The 17,112-nt window shown below is 48.6% G+C and overlaps 1 protein-coding gene across 1 annotated transcript in view; it reads right to left on the bottom strand.

The window, feature by feature from the left end:
• Nucleotides 1–337: 337 nt before the first annotated feature.
• The window catches only part of LOC144143450 (uncharacterized), a 71,760-nt gene continuing 54,985 nt past the window's right edge, over nucleotides 338–17,112 (bottom strand). Inside the window, exon 2 of the mRNA XM_077675205.1 lies at nucleotides 338–535. Within this exon, the coding sequence (XP_077531331.1) occupies nucleotides 338–535 (198 nt within the window). The remainder of the gene's footprint in view (nucleotides 536–17,112) is intronic.

The following is a 17,112-nucleotide window of genomic DNA, read 5'->3' as shown; positions in this document are numbered from 1 at the left end:
GAATGTCTAGAGGGCACACTCATCCAACCGCATGCTGCAGATAGTATTTGAGTATGGTTTTGGGACAAAGGGATTTCCACTACAGCAGCGTGCGGCATGCGGGGCAGTATGGTCAGTCTCGGGGGACAATAATACATTCCAGAAAGAAGCTTTGGAAACGAGACTATGTTTGTATAACGCGCAACGCAAATCAAAATTACACAATGGACAGAGATACATTAAGAATAATACGGAGCAATATAAAGCTAGACAAGGCAGAAACTAGCGAAAATCGCAGAGCAAACGGGCAGGAGTTGAAAAAATGGTCGGGAATTGAAAAAAAGTCACAATACGTGTTCTATGCTGGAACGGGATTGTCCCACACGTCCGAGAAGCAGCGCCGTGGTGTTGCGGTGTTGCGCGGTCCAGGAGACGGGTCGCGACCCAGCGGTAGAGCGCGCTCCGAGCTCCCGTCGCCTAGTAGCTGGCGCAGCTCCCATGGGGCGTCGTGGTCCTCTACCGATGTCCGGCGCGACGGCTTCCTTGCGGAGATGTCCTGGAGGTAGCGCCAGTGGAGGACCTCTTGGGGCACGGCACGGGTCCGGTCGCCCGACCGTCGCGCATCCCAGTCACTCCACACTTCTGAGTCTCTCTTCTTCCTCGTTTTAAATGCGAATTCATTTCTTAGTCGGGGGTTGTCGTGCGTTGGCCAGCGTGCGCCTAGCAACAGCTGTGGCGCGCCTAGCCAACACCACCTAGACTTTCAAGGCCTGCGGAGTGCCGCCGTGACGTCACACGGCTGGGGCGTCCGCGCGCCGCCTGCAGAGAAGGGAAGCGGAGGCACTGAACAGGTTTAGTGCCGTGTCACTGCGAAAATTGTGGGGTCGTAGCATTCTGTTTCTGTTCCCGTGCTTGGACATGACGCCATAGTCAGCCGACCATGTAACGCCAAGCTGTGTTGTTTGAGTACACATATCGGTGGCCACAAAAATCGTTTGCGCTGTTTCTCGCGAATACTTTCTTGTCTAACCATTAACCGCACTAACTATAAGTCCGTCAGACAATAGGAGACTTATCATTGATTATATTGTAGTGTATACGCGGGATTTAAATGTGCTGCACTTGCAACTAACTCTAATGTTTTTAAGCTACAATCGCAAACGGGGAGAAGTTAAATAGGTTTGAAGTGAAGTTATAAGCACAAAACATTAACACACGAAGCACACGAGCTCGTTTTGGATAGTTTTTGGGCAGTACAATGCAATACATGCTAAAAGACTCAGCGTAAAGCTATATTTGAATTTTACCTGTTCTTATTTTAAATAGGTTTTTTTGTCACGTACGAACAGCATCATTACGTATATTTTGTTGTAACATGCACACCATATTCAAGTTCACTGCCATGTACCAAAAAGCGCTGTGAGAGCGTAATGAAAAGCAACACCGAAAAATAGCATTATTATATGACTAACTGGCTGATCATTCATGGACGCCATTATAAGGATAATGAAAAATGTTCTATTGTGCACGGAGGAGTCTGCAGCCGAGGCCTGTAAAAAGAGCGAGTTGATAAAAAGTTGTCAACTCCATAACGACTTTCAATTTTTTTTAATCCATTAGAATTAAGCAGTCCTTCACACACTACGCTGAAGCTCGAAGGAATCAGGATTATTTATCGTATTTCGCAGGAAACGATGCGACCATGTTGAACTATATCGCTTATCTTAAAGTTGAAGGCATGTTGCTCCACATTCAGATAAAAGTATCACCACACAATTTTTTTTATGAACCAGTTCACGTCGATCCTGCGGCATTTACTTTTTGCTACCGCGCGTAAAGTATTTATAGGGTAATTAATACGTCTAGATTACTGAAACTTGTGTTATTAGGGCTGTCTTTGTGGCTTCTCGGCAAGCAACCTTTTTTTTGCAGCGAAACATCCAAATGATGCCAGTTATCTTTTAAAAGCATGCAGATCGAACACTACAAATGCATTTATGATGACTTTAAACGAATTCATTGCACTAAAAGAACACCAGTCCTGCTGTGAACACAGTGACTCACTTGCTCAGCGTTTTAAGCTTTCTTTCTTTTGTTTTTGCGCTAGCGTCCGCGATCTTGTCATTCAGTCGGCAACAGAAGTTCTTAAGCAGAATGTTTGTACTGCACCACAGCACACGCTTCAGTAGGAGCTCACCCTTAAGTTCAGTGTAGGTTGAAAGTCTTCTCGGCGTATCGCACGTATCCATTTTCGTCGCAACTCGTCCTCTTGAGGAAACCGAAACACCGAAACACTCTGGTGTGTAATTTCCGCGACACCGCGGAACTGATCACTTGCTCGGCATCACAATTTTAGGGCGCACCATCCCGGCAGGATGACAAATGACAGGTACGAAAAGAAGCTTCGTCAGGATCATGCGCGCAGTACCATGCACGTGGGTGCAGTGAGAAAAAAAGCTGACTGAGAACACAGCAGTTTCAGTTTACAGGCGCCGTCGAAAATAGTGCGCAGTAGGTATCATTCAACCTCCATCGAACTTGCTTCCAAATAAAGGCTGTAACTTATAAACATAATTTTACGTTATTTTTGTCGACAATTTACCGAAGAATCTGTCCTCATTCTACCGCAGAATATACATCGATATTTGTTGTCATTGCGCGAACTGACACAAACAAGGGCATGATGTGTGGCACTACTTGTACCTCTTTACCCTGAGGGAAACTTGTTGTGAGGGGTGGCTACGAAAATTCTGGGAAGTTGTGGTTAGTGAACCCTGCCGCCCAGCCACTACAAAGGATAAGGCGGGAAGTTATGCCGAGTGGGCGCGCCTTTTCTTTTCGCCCCATTCTCGTTGGGCTTTTGTGGGCCCCATCAGGAGGCAATTAGCGTGTCTCGCGACAATGGCCGTCTATCTGCGCCTGCACGTACCTACCTGTGCCGGGACGGGGGACAGTGGAAGGGGTGGCAGGGCCCCCGTAAAAGCTTGCAGGTGACTCCAGCAGAAAAGTATTTGGGCTTTGCAGGGAAGACGACCCTGTGCTTTGCCAAGAAGCCGACTTTTTCAATCAGCCCCCGCCCGCCCCAGCCCGATGACGTAGGCCGTGTCGCGCAAAAAAGAATTCCGGCTTTATAGTCTAGGTGGTGTTGGCCTAGCCCGAAGCACGTGGTAGCTCGGGCGGGAGTAGCGGAGGGCACGGGGAGAGGAGGAGCGCGCTCGGCGTGTGAGGGCGCTCGCATCGCGGAGCTCGGGCGGAGTAGCGTAGAGTGAGTGGAGAGGAGGAGCGCGCTCGGGCGTGTGAGGGCGCTCGCATCGCGGAGCTCGGCGGAGAGAGCTCGCGCGCGGGACGGGCGTGTTGCGCGGGTCTCTCTCTCCTCTCCGCGTACCCTCTCTCCGCTCGCTGCGCTCGGAAAAATATATCTACCATCACGAGAGTTGCATTGATCTGGTAATTACGCGAAACTGTGCCGCGCGTATGCTTCTCAAAGACCCTTTGACCGGGCACTTCAGCGACCACAAGGCGGTGATTGTGGCCGTCAGGTACAACGATAACACAAACAGGTGCTGATGAATGAATAAATGGTTACGTTAACACTCTCGTCACTCGTCCTTAAGTACGCCATTAATAATAATTACTCGCAGCGCACTCATCGGTGCACCCAATGCATTCGCATTTCCGCACAATACCCTTCGGGGAGGTGGGGGGATTTTCTTAAATGCAGAGCATTTCAGTAACTCACGATGTCACCCGCGTTGACGTCCGTGGTCCGCACCGCACCGATCCCTATTATATAGAAAGAAAAATACTATCCGGCGCCCGGTTTCGATCCCTCGACCCTGCGGGCGGAACGCAATGTGCATGGTGCTCTACCCACTGCGCCACAACGCCGACACAGAATAGGACGGTACGAACGCGTCTTATATCGTTGACTCATTCAAATTACTGCTGACGAGCACTCTCTCGTCAGCAGTTGCCACAAGTGCAACAACATTAACGTAACGCAAACTATTTAACGTCGTGCGCCCACGGAAATGCTCTGCATTTGATCGTGCCCCTCGCGAGGGGGATGTTTCACTGCGTCTTCTCTCGGTAGCGGGACCCGTGGCGCCATCTGGCGGAGGCGCGGCAGAACTCGTAGCCCTTTCTTTGAAAAAGCACCTCGAAAGCGCGCCAAATATGAAATAGTGATGACGCGCTTTCGACGCAAACCGCCGACGCGGCTGCTTTGTGTACAGACTCGGCGGCGAGCGTCCCAGGATTCTGGTGCCGACCGAACCCCATTTTTCTGGTTCAGCGCCCCAGCTTTCTTCACCAGTACGACCGGCACAGTCCAGGAGCTTTTCAATGGCTGTATAATGTCGGCGCTGAGCATGTCGTTGACTTGGATCAGGATGGCTTCCCGCTCGTGTGAAGAGACGCGGTACGGTGACTGTCGGGTAGGTCGGGCTCCAGCTTCGGTTATTTCTTCCGGGATCTCTAATCTGCCTCCCGCCGCTGTCGCTGGCAGTTTCTCTTACACCGGTGGCCGGCGCGAGCTCCTGCCGTGGTCACAAGCACTCCGCGCCGTTGACGGTGTCGATGAACTTGGCGCCGCGTGCATTGTGTCTTCTTCTTTGTCGTCGTTTTTGTTTACGTCTTTTCGTCTCGTGCTGGTCCTTGTTTAGTAGGACTTGATTGCTGGCTAGTTGATTCATGATGTACGAAGGAATAAGTTTGCGCAGAAGACGAGGACGAAGAGACGAGAGGACAGGACGGGCGCATCCAACTTTATTTTGCATGAAATAGCAAGATACATGCATACCCCCCCCCCCCGGTGTCCCCCTCTTTCCTATCACCAGTTGCACAACCCGATAAGGCGTAACAAGAATCACAAATCAAATACAACAAACAAAACAAAACAATTCAATAAAAGGACGTAACAAAACAGTACCAGACAACAGATACGACTTAGACTGTGTACGTCTTCAAAAAAAAACCCGTGTCGCACTTAAAACAGGGGAGTGAAACTTCCTATACCTTGCATGGGACGCGATATTCGCTCGCAGCGCCGGACAAACTCCTGGTGTTTGGTGGCAGTACTAAAAACATGGCGGCGCGTTGCAGACTTGCATTAGGAGACGCCATATTGATGAGGACTGAAAAGCCGAGCGGGGGGTGGATTTACTGCGCCAATTCAAAGGCATTCAGATGGCCAGCGCACGACCTTTGCGTAACCCGCCACATTATCCAAAGGGTAATTGTTTCAGTCTGATTGATAGAGTTTTGCGGGTCCACTTCTTTTTTTCACCTCTTATTCTAAGTACGACATTGTTTTGGTTTATTAGTGAACACAATCCAGACCAGAATGAAGAGCGCAGTTTTTTTGTGTGTGTTTATTGCATAAATGTACAAATCGTACAGTAAACACAACTTGGATTTTTTTGCGCTTTTAGTCGCATACAAAAGTGTATGGCTCATGACCGCATGCTAATAACTAGGTATCCAGCCAGTGCATATCTCTCCAAGGTCCGCGTAGTTTCTGCTGGTGAAATGGACAGGACACAGCCGGTAGCTGCTGTAGGTTTGACGAGGTGGTGAATAGCCAGGTCCTGCTTTCTCGCACACTGTAGCCAAATGCGAGATCTGGAACATCAACAAGAACGTGTGCATATTTTGGTTAGAATGATTACTAGCTTATTGCTACTTTCAAGCGCACATACGTTAGTTTTGAGTGAAATCTCTGTGGCATCTGTATTCGAAATAAACGTTATCTGAAATATCAGGATTTTTTTTTCTTAAATTTGTTTTGGCTCTGAAGACGACTTGTGACAACGCCAATCGTAAAGGCAAATTTTAAATTAAAATCAGCCTCTATTATTTAGAGACGCGGATACGTTTTTCTATCTGTGCGATTATAGTGTTCGGTGGAAACGACCCACACTTGCTCCTAATCCAAAATATATTTCTCCGGACGCAAAGGTACAAATGTATACATAACAATTCAGTGTTATGTGTATTCCAAACTGATTCAAACGGGTTTTTCCGGATGGCAGCTATCAAATTTGGTTTTCTAACTCGTAAGGTGACATTATAAACGGCATGAACTACTCCGAATCAAGGTTCTTCTGCTCCAAATCAAAATTTTGCTGCTTCAAACATTTCTCCGAAACCAATTTGGGTGGTCTCACCCCTGCTTTATTAAAGCAAAGCTTTCTAAGTTCTAGTAACAACGCAAATCACTTGTGACACAAGAAAAAAAAGAGGGCACAAGAAAAAAAAGAGCTCGTGCTAGGCACAATGCATCAACTAGCCGTGTAGTCCATTCTAGTTTTTGTGCCTTGCTGATGGCATCTGTGTGCACCACAAAATGCACTTCAGGAAAGCCAACCATCTCTGAGGGGATGATAATTATGGGTAAGGAGAAGAAAAGAACGCTGCCCTTGGTTGGAATTATGCCTGGTACTTTGCGTTTTAAAGCCAACGTCTACTGATTGTGCAATTGTGACACGATTGAAGCAGTTTCTATTTGGAGAGGAGCATCGACGTGCAAAATTAGATAAATCATGCACCCCTCTATCTAATGATGATGGTGGTTTAAAATGAAGCTTTCTTTTGGCAAAATGAACCGAGCCGGCGGAGGGTGAAAGTCGAAGCAGCTAGGATCAAAAGTACAGACTGCAAGCTTGCCAAAGTCAAAGCTCAACAAGGTAAAGTTCAAGCCATCTGCATGTCTTTACTAAACAGCGCAAAGCACGGGACAAAGGGAAGATGAAGACAAAACAAGCGCTTTGTCTTCATCTTCCCTTTGTCCCGTGCTTCGCGCTGTTTAAAGTTATGTACCAACTTGCCCAACTACAAACCCATCTGCATGTCAAAGTCGAAACTTGGATGACAACCAAGGATGACAACATGAGAAAGCTTCGCATTCAGTAATCACCACCATTAGAGGGGAGCATTATTTTGTTAGTTTTTTGGATGATTAGAGCTTAGTAACATTGCAGTAGATAGCCTAATAGGGTTGTAAATGGACGAAGACAAAGGAAGACACGAAATAAGCAGGCACCCTGTAGTGTCCTTCTTCGCCATCGTTTGTCTAGGGCCCTGTTCGTCTATCGACTACAAGCAAGAAGTCAACTAGGTCAAGTTTGGTTCGTAATAAGGTCCATGACGCCAAACTAACCCAACAATATCAAATATGTGACCCTTAGTTTAACTTACAATGCTTTGCTGACTGCTTCAGTGGAACTTGAGTAGGTGCATATCCATGTGCAACTGACACGTACAATATTTGAGTTCTGTTTGAAGCAAGAAATGAATTAGCAAACTATTACGTAATACAGGATTAAAAATGAAATAATTTCTTGTAAAGCACAAAAGAAAGGTACGAGCAGTTCCCTTGGCCATGGATGAACTTGCCGTCTGTGAGACGAGCACACATTTGTGATTGCTTTCCCAGCCCTGAGTAACACAGTTCCTGGTATTGAGATATTTGTGGAGGCTAGAGGGGGAAGCTTACTGCACGAGTGTTCAAAAAGGGCTTAGCTTATCAAATGAGAATGCTGCAGTCCACCAACCATAGTCTCGTATGAAAACACAGGGTAAACCTCCGAAGTATACAGTAGAATCTCGATGATACGATTCCGGCAGATACGAATTTCGGGATGAAGCTGGGTTCGTGTGGTACAAGGCTCGAAGGCGAACTTGGGTCCTTTCGATAGCACCTTTTGGACATCGCCAGGGACGGATGCTCCTCCGAGGACAGTTACCGGGCAGACCATCGTAGCACGTCTTGGTGTTTTCGGAAGCTGCGTTTTCGTCAGCAGCCACAGGAACTCTGTCGTTTGAGCTGCTGTCCATTTGAACCGACATTGTCAAGCATTTTATTACAGCCTCTCATAGACTTAATTTTACCCATGAAATTCCGCAACATAACCGTCTACAGTTTGAAGATTTAAAGCTCAGCATTTCGAGTAGTCACATCTGCTGGCAACATAAACATGAACAGATATCAAAAGAAGGTATTCGGCATTTCGTGAGCACATTCAAAGCTGGTCAAAAGGGGCATTGTTATCGATTGGTGTCGCGCGGCTGTTTCCAAGTCTTGCCAGCACAAACAGTCTGAAAGCTTCGAAGCTCAAGTGTCACGCCTTCAGTTAGCAGGTTACCCTTCATTTTTTATCAGTAGCGTCTGTGAATCACTTTTTCAAAAAACCAAAGGAGCATCTAGCACAAAAGAACAGCAAAAAGATAAAAGTAACAATGTGCACGTCATGCCTTATATCCACAGAGTGTCGCACAACATATAAAAAGTAGCCAGCCGGTACAATGTAAAAATGGTTTGTTCAGCCCCGTGTAAATTAGCAAAACTTTGCCCGTTACTGTCTAAAAGAAAAAAGAGTGTGTGAAAAAACACGAAAAATGCCACACGAAATGCGTTTCAAACATAATCTACACAATTCCTTTGACCTGCAAAAGGGTAAACATGGGTCAAACTGGCCCACAGAACAGGGAGGATTTTAGAGAAGCAAAGGTCTAGCTTTGCCTGTAGTGCCAGAAAAAGCGTAGTGGCGGCGTCGTGAACTACCCAGTACGCCCTCTTGATGGCGCTGTAAACACGGCTTTGTAAACATGGCGGATGCTTTTTGCACAGGCCGCTTGAGCTCCTTAATAACATGGCTGCCCTCGCACGGCGGCCGCCGGCTCGCTGCTCCACGGCCGGACTCGACTCTCCTCCTCCCGCGCGCGAAAGGGGCGTCGAGTCCGGCCGTGGCTGCTCCTGCTGGCTGGCACGCTGGTCGCGTGTTTACTTGCGCCGCGCTAGTGAAGTGATGTTACGCCAGGTGACCAGATGGCCTCGACTGGCACAGACCACAGTGAGCAGCAAGTGAGAACAAATCGTTTATTGACATCCGCAAGTTTACAGAGGCCAGGACATCATTTCATTTCGATCGCTGCAATTGTACGTCGCTTTCGTGACAACATTTTTTTTTTTTGCCATAACAACTCGTTCACTTGCGCTAAGATTTCGAACGAAGGGCACAAATGAAGTATTGACGGCGACAACGGTTTCCTTTGCACCGTCTTTCTAGCGGAGTGCATAACACTCACCTTCTGTTGGAAGAATCGAATATTCTGGCCTCGACAGCTGCCTTCCGATGCGGAATTTCCCACATTTGTCATTCCACAAGCACTCAATTCCCGTGTTTTGCCAGTCCTCTCAACAACTGATGGACGCAAAAGCACATAACAGCAATAACAGTCACGAAACCGGTGCTCCGCGCACATTGAAACGGTCGGCCGTTGCAGCGGTTTCAATTTGAATTGGCGGCTTTGTGGTTGCGAATTCAGAAACGAGGTGGTGCACCAGTCGGCTGTTCGTAAAAAGTTGCGTACATTTTTGCTCAACGGATGTTTGATGCGGAACTTGTTAATAGTATTTTGAAATAACACATTGTAAGCGAACTGTGTGGGCTCTTTGAGTCACGGAATGAATGTTTTGTATTCTATACCAAAAGTAACATTTTGCCTGCGCCGTCTGGTGGGCTTGATGGTCGAAAACAGCGCTTTAGGTTGGTCACGTGGGGCGTCGATTTTTACGCCGCCTATAGGGAAGACAGGGAACGTCCAAGTTTGAGAGGCCTGACTGGCCGCTGCTTTAATGGGAGAGCGCGGGAGCGCAATCTTTCTGTTAAAAAAATATAAAAATATAAATTGGGGGGCATCTGGCTAAGCATTGTAAAACCTGCGGGTGCGTTCCCAAACTTGAAGATACCGAATTCCTCGCACGAGCTAAGGATCAAACAGAAAGAGAATTTATAGAAGCCTACAGAATTAGAGACTTTGGGGAAGATTGCGTCAGCACGCCCTCGGTAAGCCTCCAATTAACTGAGTTAGCCTTCTAAGGAGGTCATGTTTAAAAGATTTCGATATTTCTAGTCACTTGTAGGCTTTGCTAAATGTTGCAACGCGCACTCTGTGTTGGTCACCACTTCCGTCTACCATCCCACCCATGTTGGTATTGTATTTTTAGCGTTTTTATGCCTTTTTTCTCCGATTTTATACTCTTATTCTTTCATGCTTGGTTTAGGATTGACACGTGTTAATACTAAAAAGCTTGTGTGAGATCAAAGTTTGAGTTGTTTTAGCTGCTTATAAGTCTCGCAAACGCGAGCTGTGTTGTTCTTAACTTCGATTCTTATACCGGCGTTTCATGTCATCTTATTCTTAGTGGTTTTATGCCGTTTTGGCTCTAATTTTACTCGTTCATCTTTGTATTTTAAGTGCGACACGGGTTTTTTTTTGAAGACATACACAGTCTAAGTCGTATCTGTTGTCTGGTACTGTTTTGTTGCGTCCTTTTATTGAATTGTTTTGTTTTGTTGGTTGTATTTGATTTGTGATTCTTGTTACGCCTTATCGGCTTGTGCAACTGGTGATAGGAAAGAGGGGGACACCGGGGGGGTGGGGTATGCATGTGTCTTGCTATTTCATGCAAAATAAAGTTGGATGCGCCCGTCCTGTCCTCTCGTCTCTTCGTCCTCGTCTTCTGCGCAAACTTATTCCTTCGTACATCATGAATCAACTAGCCAGCATTCAAGTCCTACTAAACAAGGACCAGCACGAGACGAAAAGACGTAAATAAAAAAGACGACAAAGAAGAAGACACAATGCACGCGGCGCCAAGTTCATCGACACCGTCAACGACGCGGAGTGCTTGCGACCACGGCACGAGCTCGCGTTGGCCACCGGTGAAAGAGAAACTGCCAGCGACAGCGGCGGGAGGCAGAGTAGAGATCCCGGAAAAAATACCCGAAGCTGGAGCCCGACCTACCCGACAGTCACCGTACCGCGTCTCTTCACACGAGCGGGAAGCCATCCTGACCCAAGTCAACGACATGCTCAGCGCCGACATTATACAGCCATTGAAAAGCTCCTGGGCTGTGCCGGTCGTACTGGTGAAGAAAGGAGGGGCGCTGAACCAGAAAAATGGGGTGCGGTCGGCACCAGAATCCCGGAACGCTCGCCGCCGAGTCTGTACACAAAGCAGCCGCGTCGGCGGATTGCCTCGAAAGCGCGTAATCTCTATTTCATATTTGGCGCGCTTTCGAAGTGCTTTTTCAAAGAAAGGGCTACGAGTTGTGGCGCGCCTCCGCCAGATGGCGCCACGGGTCCCGCGACCGAGAAAAGACGCAGTGAAACATCCCCCTCGCGAGGGGCACGATCAAATTCAGAGCATTTCCGGGGGCGCACGACGTTAAATAGTTTGCGTTACGTTAATGTTGTTGCACTTGTGGCAACTGCTGACGAGAGAGTGCTCGTCAGCAGTAATTTGAATGAGTCAACGATATAAGACGCGTTCCTACCGTCCTATTCTGTGTCGGCCTTGTGGCGCAGTGGGTAGAGCACCATGCACATTGCATTCCGCCCGCAGGGTCGAGGGATCGAAATCGGGCGCCGGATAGTATTTTTCTTTTTATATAATAGGGATCGGTGCGGTGCGGACTACGGACGTCAACGCGGGTGACATCGTGAGTTACTGAAATGCTCTGCATGTAAAAAAAATCCCCCCACCTCCCCGAAGGGTATTGTGCGGAAATGCGAATGCATTGGGTGCACCGATGAGTGCGCTGCGAGTAATTATTATTAATGGCGTACTTAAGGACGAGAGACGAGAGTGTGAACGTAACCATCTATTCATTCATCAGCACCTGTTTGTGTTATCGTTGTACCTGACGGCCACAATCACCGCCTTGTGGTCGCTGAAGTGCACGGTCAAAGGGTCTTTGAGAAGCATACGCGCGGCACAGTTTCGCGTAATTACCAGATCAATGCCACTCTCGTGAATGGTAGATATATTTTTCCGAGCGCAGCGAGCGGAGAGAGGGTACGCGGAGAGGAGAGAGAGACCCGCGCAACACACCCGCCCCGCGCGCGAGCTCTCTCCGCCGAGCTCCGCGATGCGAGCGCCCTCACACGCCCGAGCGCGCTCCTCCTCTCCACTCACTCTACGCTACTCCGCCCGAGCTCCGCGATGCGAGCGCCCTCACACGCCGAGCGCGCTCCTCCTCTCCCCGTGCCCTCCGCTACTCCCACCCGAGCTACCACGTGCTTCGGGCTAGGCCAACACCACCTAGACTATAAAGCCGGAATTCTTTTTTGCGCGACGCGGCCTACGTCATCGGGCTGGGGCGGGCGGGGGCTGATTGAAACAGTCGGCTTCTTGGCAAAGCACAGGGTCGTCTTCCCTCCAAAGCCCAAATACTTTTCTGCTGGAGTCACCTGCAAGCTTTTACGGGGGCCCTGCCACCCCTTCCACTGTCCCCCGTCCCGGCACAGGTAGGTACGTGCAGGCGCAGAAAGACGGCCATTGTCGCGAGACACGCTAATTGCCTCCTGATGGGGCCCACAAAAGCCCAACAAGAATGGGCCGAAAAGAAAAGGCGCGCCCACTCGGCATAACTTCCCGCCTTATCCTTTGTAGTGGCTGGGCGGCAGGGTTCACTAACCACAACTTCCCAGAATTTTCGTAGCCACCCCTCACAACAAGTTTCCCTCAGGTTAAAGAGGTACAAGTAGTGCCACACATCATGCCCTTGTTTGTGTCAGTTCGCGCAGTGACAACAAATATCGATGTATATTCTGCGGTAGAATGAGGACAGATTCTTCGGTAAATTGTCGACAAAAATAACGTAAAATTATGTTTATAAGTTACAGCCTTTATTTGCAAGCAAGTTCGACGGAGGTTGAATGATACCTTCTACGCACTATTTTCGACGGCGCCTGTAAACTGAAACTGCTGTGTTCTGCACCCACGTGCATGGTACTGCGCGCATGATCCTGACGAAGCTTCTTTTCGTGCCTGTCATTTGTCATCGTGCCGGGATGGTGCGCCATAAGATTGTGATGCCGAGCAAGTGATCAGTTCCGCGGTGTCGCGGAAATTACACACCGGAGTGTAAAGTGCCGGTGTTTCGGTTTCCTCAAGAGGGCGAGTTGCGACGAAAATGGAAACGTGCGATACGCCGAGAAGACTGTCAACCTACACTGAACTTCAGGGTGAGCTCCTACTGAAGCGTGTGCTGTGGTGCAGTACAAACATTCTGCTTAAGAACTTCTGTTGCCGACTGAATGACAAGATCGCGGACGCTAGTGCAAAAACAAAAGAAAGAAAGCTTAAAACGCTGAGCAAGTGAGTCACTGTGTTCACAGCAGGACTGGTGTTCTTTTAGTGCAATGAATCCGTTTAAAGTCATCATAAATGCCTTTGTAGTGTTCAATGTGCATGCTTTTAAAAGATAACTGGCATCATTTGGATGTTTCGCTGCAAAAAAAAGGTTGTTTGCCGAGAAGTCACAAAGACAGCCCTAATAACACATGTTTCACTAATCTAGACGTATCAATTCCCCTATAAATACTTTACGCGCGGTAGCAAAAAGTAAATGGCGCAGGATTGACGTGAACTGGTTCATAAAAAAAATTGTGTGGTGATACTTTTATCTGAATGTGGAGCAACATGCCTTCAAATTTAAGATAAGCGATATAGTTCAACATGGTCGCATCGTTTCCTGCGAAATACGATAAATAATCCTGACCCCTTCGACTTTCAGCGTAGTGTGTGAAAGACTGCCTAATTCTAATGGATTAAAAAAATTAAAAGTCGTTATTGAGGTGAAAACTTTTTATCAACTCGCTCTTTTTACAGGCATCGGCTGCAGACACCTCCGTGCACAATAGAACATTTTTCATTATCCTTATAATGGCGTCCACGAATGATCAGCCAGTTAGTCATATAATAATGCTATTTTTCGGTCTTGCTTTTCGTTACGCTCTTACAGCGCTTTTTGGCACATGGCAGTGACCTTGAATATGGTGTGCATGTTACAACAAAATATTCGTAATGATGCTGTTCGTACGTGACAAAAAAAAACCTATTTAAAATAAGAACAGGTAAAATTCAAATTTAGCTTTACCCTGAGTCTTTTAGCATGTATTGCATTGTACTGCCCAAAAACTATCCAAAACGAGCTCGTGTGCTTCGTGTGTTAATGTTTTGTGCTTATAACTTCACTTCAAACCTATTTAACTTCTCCCCGTTTGCTATTGTAGCTTAAAAACGTTAGAGTTAGTTGCAAGTGCAGCACATTTAAATCCCACGTATACACTACAATATAATCAATGAGCAGTCTCCTATTGTCTGATGGATTTATAGTTAGTGCGGTTAATGGTTAGACAACAAAGTATTCGCGAGCAACAGCGCAAACGATTTTTGTGGCCACCGATATGTGTACTCAAACAACACAGCTTGGCGTTACATGGTCGGCTGACTATGGCGTCATGTCCAAGCACAGGAACAGAAACAGAATGCTACGACCCCACAATTTTCGCAGTGACACGGCACTAAACCTGTTCAGTGCCTCCGCTTCCCTGCTCTGCGGGCGGCGCGCCGCCGCCCCAGCCGTGTGACGTCACGGCGGCACTCCGCAGGCCTTGAAAGTCTAGGTGGTGTTGGTGCAGCCGAGCCCACACCAGCGTCGGAACCTTCCTGTGGACAGCCATAGCTGTACCTATTTCCATGGGCTTCGCCCCTGGAGGTTCTTGCTACAGCCGGCAGAACAGAGCCGACTCAGAACTGGCACAGACCGGGGGAATATAACTGTCTAATTAAAACAAATCATTGCTAGGGCCGCTGGTCGGTGCTGACGCAATGTGATTTCTGCCCTGTGCTCTAAATGTCAACGTAAAGAAATATACGGAAAAGTGCGGGTAAACGGCGGGAGTAACTATAGCTCTATAAGCGGTGCAGCTGAGCCCGGACCAGCGTCGGAACCTTCCTGTGGAAAGCCACAGCTGTACTTATTTCCATGGGCTTCGAGCCTGGAGGTTCTTGCTACAGCCGGCAGAACAGAGCGGATTCAGAACTGGCACAGACCGGGGGAATCTGACTGTCTAATTAAAACAAAGCATTGCTTCTGGCCGCCGGTCGGGGCTGACGCAATGTGATTTCTGCCCTGTGCTCTAAATGTCAACGTGAAGAAAAATAAAAAAGCGCGCGTAAACGGCGGGAGTAACTATGGCTCTATAAGCGGTGCGGCCAAGCCCGGACCAAGGTCGGGACCTTCCTGTGGAAAGCCACCGCTGTTGTTGTTTCCATGGGCTTCGCACATGGAGGTTCTTGCTTCAGCCAACAGAACCGAGGCGACTCAGAACTGGCACAGACCGGGGGATCCGACTGTCTAATTAAAACAAAGCATTGTTAGGGCCACTGGTCGGTGCTGACGCAATGTGATTTGTGCCCAGTGCTCTGAATGTCAACGTAACGAAATATAAAAAAGCGCGGGTAGACGGCGGGAGTAACTATAACTCTGTAAGCCGAGCGACCGTGCCCGGACCAGCGTCGGGACCTTCCTGTGGAAAGCCACCGCTGTTGTTGTTTCCATGGGCTTCGCGCATGGAGGTTCTTGCTCCAGCCGGCAGAACAGAGGCGACTCAGAACTGGCACAGGCCGGGGGAATCTGACTGTCTAATTAAAACAAAGCATTGCTAGGGCCGCTGGTCGGTGCTGACACAATGTGATTTGTGCCCAGTGCTCTGAATGTCAACGTGAAGAAATATAAAAAAGCGCGGGTAGACGGCGGGAGTAACTAAGACTCTATAAGCGGAGCGGCCGTGCAGGGACCAGCGTCGGGACCTTCCTGTGGAAAGCCACAGCTGTGCTAGTTTCCATGGGCTTCGCGGCTGGAGGTTCTTGCTTCAGCCGGCAGAACAGAGCCGACTCAGAACTGGCACAGACCGGGGGATCTGACTGTCTAATTAAAACAAAGCATTGCTAGGGCCGCTGGTCGGTGCTGACGCAATGTGATTTCTGCCCTGTGCTCTAAATGTCAACGTGAAGAAATATAAAAAAAAGGTCGGGTAGACGGCGAGAGTAACTATGACTCTATAAGCGGTGCGACCGAGCCCGGACCAGAGTCGGGACCTTCCTGTGGAAAGCCACAGCTGTTGTTGTTTCCATGGGCTTCCCGCCTGGAGGTTCTTGCCTCAGCCGGCAGAACAGAGCCGACTCAGAACTGGCACAGACCGGGGGAATCCGACTGTCTAATTAAAACAAAGCATTACTAGGGCCGCTGGTCGGTGCTGACGCAATGTGATTTGTGCCCAGTGCTCTAAATGTCAACGTGAAGAAATATAAAAAAAAGTCGGGTAGACGGCGAGAGTAACTATGACTCTATAAGCGGAGCGGCCGAGCAGGGATTAGCGTCGGGACCTTCCTGTGGAAAGCCACAGCTGTGCTAGTTTCCATGGGCTTCGCGCCTGGAGGTTCTTGCCTCAGCCGGCAGAACAGAGCCGACTCAGAACTGGCACAGACCGGGGGAATCCGACTGTCTACTTAAAACAAAGCATTGCTAGGGCCGCTGGTCGGTGCTGACGCAATGTGATTTCTGCCCTGTGCTCTAAATTTCAACGTGAAGAAATATAGAAAAGCGCGGGTAAACGGCGGGAGTAACTATGGCTGTATAAGCGGTGCGGCCTAACCCGGACCAGAGTCGGTACCTTCCTGTGGAAAGCCACCGCTGTTGTTTCCATGGGAATCCCGCCTGGAGGTTCTTGCCTCAGCCGGCACAACAGAGCCGACTCAGAATTGGCACAGACCGGGGGAATCCGACTGTCTACTTAAAACAAAGCATTGCTAGGGCCGCTCGTCGGTGCTGACGCAATGTGATTTGTGCCCAGTGCTCTGAATGTCAACGTGAAGAAATATAAAAAATCTCGGGTAGACGGCGAGAGTAACTATGACTCTATATGCTGTGCGACCGCGCCCGAACCTGCGTCGGGACCTTCCTGTGGAAAGCCACAGCTGTGCTTGTTTCCAAGGGCTTCGCGCCAGGAGGTTCTTGCTTCAGCTGGCAGAAAAGAGCCGACTCAGAACTGGCACAGACCGGGGGAATCCAACTGTCTAATTAAAACAAAGCATTGCTAGGGCCGCTGGTCGGTGCTGAGGCAATGTGATTTGTGCCCAGTGCTCTAAATGTCAACGTGAAGAAATATAAAAAAAAGGTCGGGTAGACGGCGAGAGTAACTATGACTCTATAAGCGGTGCGTCCGAGCCCGGACCAGAGTCGGGACCTTCCTGTGGAAAGCCACCGCTGTTGTTGT

The sequence above is a fragment of the Haemaphysalis longicornis genome, unplaced genomic scaffold (genome assembly GCF_048455015.1).
Source record: "Haemaphysalis longicornis isolate Haplotype H1 unplaced genomic scaffold, Haemaphysalis longicornis Haplotype H1 scaffold_6, whole genome shotgun sequence".
NCBI lineage: Eukaryota > Metazoa > Arthropoda > Arachnida > Ixodida > Ixodidae > Haemaphysalis > Haemaphysalis longicornis.
This window is presented reverse-complemented; position numbering and strand designations above follow the sequence as displayed.